Genomic DNA, 10,000 nt, shown 5'->3' with positions numbered 1-10,000 from the left:
CCAATTGCAATTAATTACTGACTTATTGTTTCACCATATTTTTATTTATTAATGTAAATCAATTAAATAGAGACACCTTTTATGTCATATGCCGTCTTTACTGTTTTGAACCTCACGATAACGACAATGTTAATACATTAAAAACTTCTAAAAATGCACTGGTACAGCTGATGGATTGCTATGGTAATATGATATTTAGTAAGTAGTTTAAGCTATGTGAAAGACATAAATAGACACTATTTTTGATGTCAAACAAGTAGCATTTAAATTTAAATATTGCAGAGCAGAGTGAATTCACTTTTGGTATTTAATGTTAAATCATAATAATAATAATAATAATAATATTATTATTATTATTAATAATATCAATAATAATAATCACAACTGATTTATTGAGTTTTGTTCAAGCCCTGCCATCATTTTGGCATGAGGAGTCTTTTTTTGTCCCTCACACATTTTATGTTCCTCTAACAGGTTGCCTTTTTCATTGTGTGAGAGGCCATTACTCCAGTGATCCATAAAAGTGATTTAGATTTATATGTGTGTGTGTGTGTGTGTGTGTGTGCGTGTGTGTATGTGTTTGTTAGAGAGAACAGAGTTGCGTATTGTGGCTTTCCTTTAACACACTCGTCTCCCACCTCTTTATTCCTGTTGCCATCTCACTCTTTCTACCTCCAACTCTATATGTGGATGGCTCTCTGTACTTCTTTAGTGCTGCAAGGCCCCGGGGCGCGCACACACACACACACACACACACACACACATACACAAACACCACACACACACACACACCACACACAAAAAACACACACACACACTCACACACACACTCTCACACACACACAAAGGCGAACAGAAGCGAGCATAGGGTCCCTGCTCGTCTTAAGGAGTTGCACTTCGCTGTGTGTGTGTGTGTGGTGTGTGTTGTGTGTGTGTTTTGTGTGGTGTGTGTGTGTGTGTTGTGTGTGTGTGTGTGTGTCTTGGTGTGTTGTGTGTGTGTGGTGTGTGTTGTGTGTGTGTGTGTGTGTATGTGTGGGTGTGTGTGTGTGTGTGTGTGTCGGCAGTGGCGACTCTAGCCTGCCAGCCTCATGAGCTTCATTAGGTTCATGATGGTCCATCGGTGCGAGGATGAGAGGGGGGGGGGGGGGGGGGGTGTATCTGTCCAGCCTTTTACCTCCTTCAGCGTCTCCTCGAGCTGTGATCCGCCCCTCATGGCCCAACACTCCCTTAACACCCCCAAAACTCAACAAACCCAACACACAAACACACTCGAAGCCACCCGTGTGTGCTCTGCGCTGCCACCAAAAGGCTTGTGAGGATTTGTCAGCCAGATGTGACAAGATTGTCAAGAGGCAGGCGAGGAGAGGGGGAGATCTGATATTAATCAGAGCGTAGCTGGGAGCCAAACTCTCTCAGACTCAGTGTACTAACATGTTCCCCTCATTTACTCCCTCTCCGAGCCAAACACTCCCTCCGAGTTCCAACGGGAAGCACACACACACCAGGAAGCCAACCAAACTTGGCTCGCCCTCCTTCTCACTCCCCCCCCCCCCCCCCCTCACCCACCCCCATCCTCTCTCCCCCCTTCCCCCACCACCACAAGCTCGTTGTCTTTAAGATTTTTTTTTTTTTCCTAAAAGAAGCCAACTCTTTTCTCATGGATATTCAGGTAAAGATCTGCAACCTTTTTTATCTGCTTTGGTGTTGAGACATGTAGTGTGTGTGCGTGCGTGCGTGTGTGTGTGTGTGTGTGTGTGTGTGTGTGTGCGTGTGTGATTGACTGCTGGATGAGTATGAAATAATGAGTTTGTCATGCTGTCTTTGGGCTGTATGGACTCTTAATAGGCTCAAACACAGCCTGTCACTACTTGTACTCGCTCAGGCTTTTCCTGGGTTTGTCTTCTCTTTTTCAGGTCCAATGGCGCATTAAAGGAACACTCATGGCTTTAGTTTTTTTTTTTAGTTTTTTTTTTCTATTTAAGTGTATTTGAAAACCTATTACTGACATGGAGTTCACTCCAAAGGAAGCTGTTAAATGAAGCACAGGCCGGCTGAGGGTTTTGTGTGTGAAAAAAAAGTCAAATGTTGGATGTAAGACTTGGTGTAATCGTTTTGGAGAACATCCCAAGTGAGTGTGTGTGTGTGTGTGTTTTTTTTTTTTTTTTTTTAATCTGGTGCTGTGTGTTAAAGTGCTTCCTCTTTCTCCGCGGAGTGACATTAAATCATACGCCGGGGCAGGATCACGTTGCCTGCCGAGCAGCTCATGTATCGTAACCTCACTTTAACGAACGCTTGTCGTCAATTAACTTTTTACTACCTCGCTGTCACATGCACGGCCCGGTCCAAGGCGTGATTTATTCATGAGGGACTTTTGTTCTTTGCTTGCACGACGCACACACACAAACACACACACACACACACACACATATACACACAGAGCCTTTGGCCGCGGTGGGGCCAGGTGTATTTGATGTAGCCAGAGGTTTTGGCGCTGAGGTGGTTTCTATTGGTGGTTGCCGGCGGTAGCAGGATATCTGAGTGGTACCAGGAACACTGTCTTCCCACCAAATTCCTGAGTGTTCCCTGTGTGTTCCGGCTGGGATCAGATAGTTATTTCCTCTGTGTGTGCGTGTGTGAACGTTCAGCTCTTCTCAATCGCTGTGCCGCATTCGCAGTTTGGTGTGGTGTGTGTGTGTGTGTGTGGTGTGTGTGTGTGTGTGTGTGTGTGTGTGTGTGTGTGTGGTGTGTGGTGTGTGGTGGTGGTGTGTGTGTGTGGTGTGTGTGGTGTGTGTGTGTGTGTGTGTGTGTGTGTGTGTGTGTGTGTGTGTGTGTGTGCGTGTGCGTGTGTGTGGTGTTGTTTTTTTTTAGTGGTCGCTCAAAACATGTGTCGCCCTTTAATTTCAACAGCTAAGCCGCGTTAGACGCCATGCTACATTGTTTGTTTTATTAGCCTATCACATGTCATTTCCTTCATGACTTTGAAGTTAAATGTACGAAAAGTTACTTTTATAAATATTTTTTGCACATTTCAAATCAGTTGCACTTTGTTTTGTTTAATATTTCTGGTGTGATTGTTTTTTTTACCGATTTTAATTCGTTGATTGCTTTTACGGTTAATAAATCCAAATTTTAAAAAAGCCAGAAAATAGAGAAAATGTGCATCCGACAGCCTTAACAGACTTTTTTGTAACCACTTTTTTTTGTGAGCATCAAACTAAAATCCAAAGACATGACCTTGTGAATGATATAGAACAGAAAATAACTCGTAAACCGTTTATTGAAACATACTTAAATTTACTTTTCCCACTTCATTGAGCGACTAATAGATGACTTTCGAACAAAGCACGCTTTATGAAGGCTTTATAAATTGTTACTACTTGCTTTATTCATGGTCAATAAATCATTTACTAAGGCTTTATGAATTAGACTATGGGAAGAAGGACGAGGCAACAAGATTCAACCCTCTCATCTAGAAATTATTTTATAGATTTCTTATAACTGATCTATAAAGCATTAGTTAATTATTTCCCAATTAAGAATTCATGCATTTAATTAATTTGTGAGCACTTAAAAAAAAAAAAAAAAAAAAGCCTAGTATCCACTAAGTGAATGTAGTTGTACATTTGGGAAAGTTGTGACAGTCTGGAAACATTTAGTTGCCTCTTGATCCTGGAAACTAACCACGCGAGCATGGGGCAAGTTTGCCAAAATTCCTAATAAGAGAAGTAATTGGTGATAATAATCCCAAACGGAAGTATAAACCATAACAATCCAAATCTTAATCTCAGTGCTGTTTTTACAACATGAGGTGTTACATCCTGTCCAGCAGAGCTCCCAGTCCGGCTGCATCCAGGAAAGGTTTTCCAGAATGTTAGTTTAATTTGTACAAGTCAATGGATGAAATGTGTGCCATGCAATTCGGGGATTCTATTTCCCATCAGGAAAACTCTCACTTCCCTAGATTTCCCTTGCCTCATCATAGTTAAGTGATTGATGGCTGATAGTAAAACCTCATCTGCTCTCCCTCGGCCGTCACTCGCTCCCATCGCCCTGTTGTTATTCACTCTCTGGCACCAGCAACGCTTGTTCACCATCGAGTGTCAGTTTCTGCCGGCCAGCTGCTAATTGATCAGTGTTCCAGCGCGTTAGGCCAACAAGTCCGTCCCCGAAACTGTCTCCGTCCAAACAGCTGTTCACTTCTGCCCAGTCTCTAAAGCACCGTGGCTGTTCAGGACATATTGCCAGATTTAAATTTTAAGAGCCAGAAAGAAGGATTTCATTTCTCTTTTGTGTGTGTGTGTGTGTGTGTGTGTGTGTGTGTGTGTGTGTGTGTGTGTGTGTGTGTGTGTGTGTGTGAGAGAGAGAGAATCATGGCTGCAGCCCAGTGGAGGAATGCAGATGATGTTCCACTTTGACCAGACCGAACATTTTCTTTTTTTTTTCTTTTTTTTTGGGGGGGGGGGCTGCAAACTAATGATTATTTTCATAGTCGATTAATCTGTCCATTATTTTCTCAATTATCCTTTTAGTTATAAAATGTCAGATAATGGTGAAAACCCTAGATATTCAGTTAACTGTCACAGAGGTGTGAAGAAATGAGAGCATCTTCACATTTAATCAGCTGGAATATGTAACTATTTCATTAAAAAAAAAAATGACTCAAACCTACTGATCATCAAAATAGTTGGCGATTAATTTAATAGTTCACAACAAATTGATTAATCAATTTATCTTTGCAGCTTTCTGTTACTGTCTTAGAATGCATACTGTAGTTTATATTATGGTACATTATTATTTATACTATATCCAATATATTCCATAGCTTAAAAGTCACCACACGTTATATTATTTCAGCATTGTAAGAAAGGAGAGTGGACTGAGACAGTGAATTTTATCATTTCATGAAATCCAGGACACTATATGTTTAATCTGCCATGCATAGTAATAGTTAAATTTGCTAGAATCTGAATCAAATCCAATACAAACAGCCGTTGGTGTCTCCTGTGTTTCTGTGTGGGAAGGAATCGGTATGCACACCGAGGATCGGGTCGTCATGGTACAGTATGCAAACACTGTATGTTGGATGGTTGTCCGTGCCTTCTTCACCTCACACTTTTCTCTTTTCCTAACCTCACCTTCTCTCTGTCTTTAACCTCCCTCCATGGCCTCCCATCTGTCCATCCCACACAGCCTGCCCTCTGAGTGCGCGGCCTCCCAGCCCAAATGCGTCTGACCGCAACAAATACAAACCGAGGGACTGAGGGCTGGCTGCAGAGTCAAGACGTACACGAGGAGACTGAATATGCTTTCACTTTATGGGGGGGGGCGGCGAAATAAAGGTTTGCAAAACGATTCGGAGCGACCAAGGCTGTAAAGGTTCATAGTGTCAGGAGAAAAAGGTTTTTATTTGATTTCACAGATGTGCTTTGTAAAGAGTATTTCCTTCCTCCAGATTATTAAAAATCCTATTTATTTGCAGTACTATGAACTTAAATCCACTTGCTTTCAAGCGCATCTCCCAGTCTTCTTCAGCAGACGGAGTGTGTTTTTCGGTTGTCACGGGGTTAGTTTAATTGTCATCACATGACATAAGTAAACGACATGAGTTAATTAGATTACGATCAGGTCAAGAATGAACAGAACCGGAGAAGCTCTGAGCTAATACAAATGTTGCTCCACCCATCGGGTTGCCTTCAATTATTACTGTGCGCTCACAGGAACTTCACAGTGAGGAGGTGGGCGTTTTGCCCCAGGTATTGCCTTTGAGGCTAGGCCCCCAGGAAGTGCACCGGGCCTTAAAGCAATTTGACATAGCGGACCAAACAGTGCGTGGCAACACGACTCCCAACCCGTCGTGGGATGCCCTCTGAACCCTCATAGGGTTACATGTAAATCACTGAATATGTTCTTGTGGATATACAATTGGAAATATTATTTTAAGTTGCCCAGCCCCTGCAAAATTACTTGTTTCTCTATCTGAATTTAATCCATTCAGACCGATAACATTTGGAAAGTCTAGAGCCGCACCAAAATCATTGAAAGCTATAGAGCGTAGTTTCAGTTATCCCCATGAGGAATTCAAGGTAATGACAACACTGTTGGAGCATTCCCCCTAGTAGCCAAGGAGGACACGGAGGATTAAAAAAAACTTGATGGACTCTTCCAAAGAGGTCATTACCATCGCTCGATTTTCTGCTCACAAATGTCGTCGGACGACCGTTTTCTCCACACTTTGTATCAACTTATTTTGGCAATGGCTTTTAATGTACTTAAAAGGTTTTAATCCCCATTGAAGTTAGCAGAGCACTAAACGGGAAGTAGCCGGCTCAGCCGATGGAGGTCCCTAGTGTGCCTGCTCTACGGGCCGCGTAGTGAGGAAACAGCGCCAGTATTTGGCTCCGTGATGTCGCCACTGAGCAACTGTCATGGAAACAAAGGGGAAATGAACGAGGCCGCCCCCAACGCTGTGTCCAGGTCTTAATACACACCCCTGTTTGACACGCGGCACTAACTCGCTCGCACTGTTCCAGTTCCTTTTGTTCATTTGTTGGCTCACACTGGAAAGGGGACAACCTTTGGTGTAGTAAAAAAGTAAAAATGCACACTAAAAAAACAATAACTATAACAGCAAATTAAAGGGCATTTCTATTTTTAACATTACTAACGACTAGGGGTGTGGGGGGGAAATTGAATCGGGAAAACGGCGTAGAATCGCGATATTTTCCGTAGCAATACAGTATTGAGGCACCAAGTATGGATCTTTTATTATACGTGTTGGTCAGTTTGTCTGCTTGACAATCCCATTGTGCAGCAATACAATTGAAGTGATGTGAACAAACAGAGAAATATATCTGACAAAGTTTCCTTTTGGGGACATCATTTGAAATTGGGTGAAAAATTAGAAGTTGGAAAAAATGTAAGAAATTGCAATATAAAGCAGAATATTGCAATACGTTTAAAATTGCAGTAATATCTTATCGTGGCATAAGTATCGTGATGATGTGGTATCGGGACACATCCCACCCCTAACGAGTTATGGTAAAAACAAAGGAAATTAAATGTTTTTTGGGGGGGGTTGCACTGATAATTGGGGGGGAAAGGGGGCTGTAACCCACCACCCCTCCACTGAAAATTACACCTCTGCCACTTGCAAGTATTGGACAACGCGCACTGGAGAGGCATGGGTCCTGTATTCGAGGTGTGTGTTTTTGTTTGTGTTGTGTGTGTGTGTGTGTGTGTGTGGTGTGTGTGTGTGTGTGTGTGTGGTGTGTGTGTGTGTGTGTGTGGGTGTGTGTGTGTGTGTGTGTGTGTGTGGGGAGGCGGGGCCGATGTGTTGCTACATGTTATACACCACTGATATAAAGAAACAACACCTTGCTAGCTTTGGCCAAACAACACGACCCAGCCGCATCGTTTGGTGCAATTAGTCTTCTTGTCAGCGACGTCAGTGATGCGTGCGAACAGCCGTGGCTTGTTTTGACAACAGAGAGAGAAAGGGATGGGGGGGGGGGGGGTTTGGTGACAGAGAGCCCCTGCTGCCTCGCACTGCACTGCACTAACTGTTTCCTTTTCTTCTTCTTCTTCTTCTTCTTCTTCCATTCAGTTTATTTAAGAAAGGGACATTGCCAACGAGTTATTTGTTATTGGGACTCTTGATGAAGGTCAATAGGAAGTGAAATGTTTTCATTAATAACTGTATGAGCAGTGTGCGTGATTTTCTTTTTTTTGTGTGTGTGTGTGTGTGTGTCATTTTCCAACCCACCTGCATGAAAGAATTGTTTGAATGTGTGAATTCTTTCTTTAAAAAGTTGACCGTGCAAACCAATAAAACGTGATTATGCATGGGCTAAAAATGACAAAATTAGCCAAAAAGGCTATTTTTAATCTGTAGTTCCCTGGCCTTAATCTTAAGAAAGGCTTTAAAAAATTCACAAAAAAATCTCCTTCTTCTTCTTCTTTGTGTCAGGAACTTATGAAATGTATTGCTTATGAGGATGAACGTGTGTGTGTATGTGTGTGTCTGCGTGCGTGCACTGATTGAGATGTATATTAGGGGGAGCAGCAGCAGGAGGTTTGTGAGCGCCCACAGTGGGATGGGATTAGCCTAATTGGGCCGTGTTGGTTCTCGGTGCTCTGTAATGATGGGATTATGTTGCTGAGAGATGAGCAAAAGGGGGTTCCTTACACCTCACCACTGTCCGGACGAGGCTGAGTTAGCCAGCCGGAGATAAAAAGCCGACAGAGAAGGGCGATGGAGACAAAAAAAGCAAAGATGTCACGGGACTGAAGGCCAAAGCTGGCACGCTGTGTTTCAAGGCCAGGTAGCTGCCGCCGCCTTCATCTCGGGTCAGTTTATCCATCCTAATGATGAGAGGTTACTGCAAGGTGAAATAACGTGATCCCAGATCTCAAGGACGGGCCCAGCCTGGAGCGCAGAACCAAGCATCTGACTACATGAGGTGGAGGAAGGGGAGGAGGGGGAGGAGGTCCCCTACCCATCCGCAAACCCATTCCACACACCCACCCACACGTTTTTTCTTCTTTCTGCGCCCGTAGTGAGTGAAGGAGCTCCGGTGAGGAGCTAAGCATGCCGCTCATGTATACTAAACCCCCACTGATCATGCATTATAGATGCAGAAGGAGAGAGGTGGCGTAGCGCAGCCACTCTGCGCTTTTCCAGCATGTAGCACTAACAACTGTAGCTTTGATCATAAATCTGATGATGCTTTTCCCTCAGTTCCTGGTGTGTAAATGATTTTTTTTCCTCTTTTTTTGGTCCAAGGCAGACAGAAAGAGAGAGAGAGTGAGTTGTTCATAGTGTATCAGTGAGCTGGAGTCCTCTCCGCAGGGTCGCTGCCAAGTCAGCAGCTACCCAGAAAACTTAACTCATTACTGCCATTCACTCCTCACTCTGAGGCTCTCCGTGGGTCTGTCCACTCCCTCTGATTTCCTGCACGTTCGTCCTGAAAAGATAAAAGCCATCAGCAGACGGGCTAATGGACATTGTCCTCTGACCTTTGTGTGTGTGTGTGTGTGTGTGTGTGTGTGCGTGATATAGTTGCTTTATTTTTCACATGCTGCCATTTAAAATAGTTTTATTTTGTATATTTGTGGACAGCAAAGGAAGAGTGTTATTGTACCGCAAAACATGTTTCCTTACTGTGCATGTGACAATACACTTTAATTTAAATGTGTTGTGTGTTGTGTGTGTGTGTGTGTGTGTGTGTGGGTGGTGTGTGTGTGTTGTGTGTGTGTGTGGTGTGTGTGTGTGTGTGTTGTGGTGTGTGTGTGTGTGTGTGCCTTAACCCTTGTGTTGTCTCCCGGGACAAAAAATGAAAAAAATTGTAATTTTTGGTAAATTTTGAAATTGTGTCCCTTTTCCAATTTTTTTTTAGTTTTTTTACTAACACCACCTTCCTAGTTTTACTACTTTTTGAAATCATGGTCAATAACCTCATTTATATAGCATCATACCTAATATTGAGTTAAATGCAGAAGAAATGGATTATTTGGACTAATAGTTAAGATCAGAGGAAGATGAAAGTGTCAATTGGATTTGCAAAGAGCCCGGCCGGGGACCGCGCGCGGCCTAGAACGGCCAGGGCGACGCGGCGCCGGCCCGAGTGTGCTGCCTCCACCCTCACGGGCGGGGACAAGATGGAGCCGTACAGGAAGACGTAGCTTGTGAGTGATCCAGGGTGTTCCGCTATATGATTGCCCGGTGGGGCCAGAACAGAACATGCGGAGATTTTTTCTTTGCGTTCTTGTTTCAGATAGGTACATCCCCTATGTGCTTTCAATAGGTGAGGACAAAAATCTGACCGGGACAACAGGAGGGATTAATGCATAGATGATAGTACTGTGTACAAGATGCGTTGAGCGGTTCGAATTGATTTAGTCTCTTTCCATTATCTTTTATTGGACTGTCATTGACCACTCTTCATTTATTTCAACCCCAAACCTGCCCCTCCAACACCTTTCTACCAAGGAAGTGAAGGTG

General features: G+C 43.4%; 1 protein-coding gene across 2 annotated transcripts in view; it reads left to right on the top strand.

The window, feature by feature from the left end:
- bnc1 (basonuclin zinc finger protein 1) overlaps positions 1-10,000 on the top strand; it is a 60,981-nt gene that overhangs the window by 1,745 nt on the left and 49,236 nt on the right. The window contains exon 1 of one of the 2 annotated variants that reach the window (XM_032537413.1): positions 1,643-1,669. The exons of the other annotated variant lie outside the window; for it this stretch is intronic. Within the exon in view, the coding sequence (XP_032393304.1) occupies positions 1,658-1,669 (12 nt within the window). The 5' untranslated portion in view covers positions 1,643-1,657. Of the gene's footprint in view, positions 1-1,642; positions 1,670-10,000 lie in introns of those variants that run through there. 2 annotated transcript variants of the gene reach the window in all.

Source organism: Etheostoma spectabile, chromosome 15 (assembly GCF_008692095.1).
Source record: "Etheostoma spectabile isolate EspeVRDwgs_2016 chromosome 15, UIUC_Espe_1.0, whole genome shotgun sequence".
NCBI lineage: Eukaryota > Metazoa > Chordata > Actinopteri > Perciformes > Percidae > Etheostoma > Etheostoma spectabile.
This window is presented reverse-complemented; position numbering and strand designations above follow the sequence as displayed.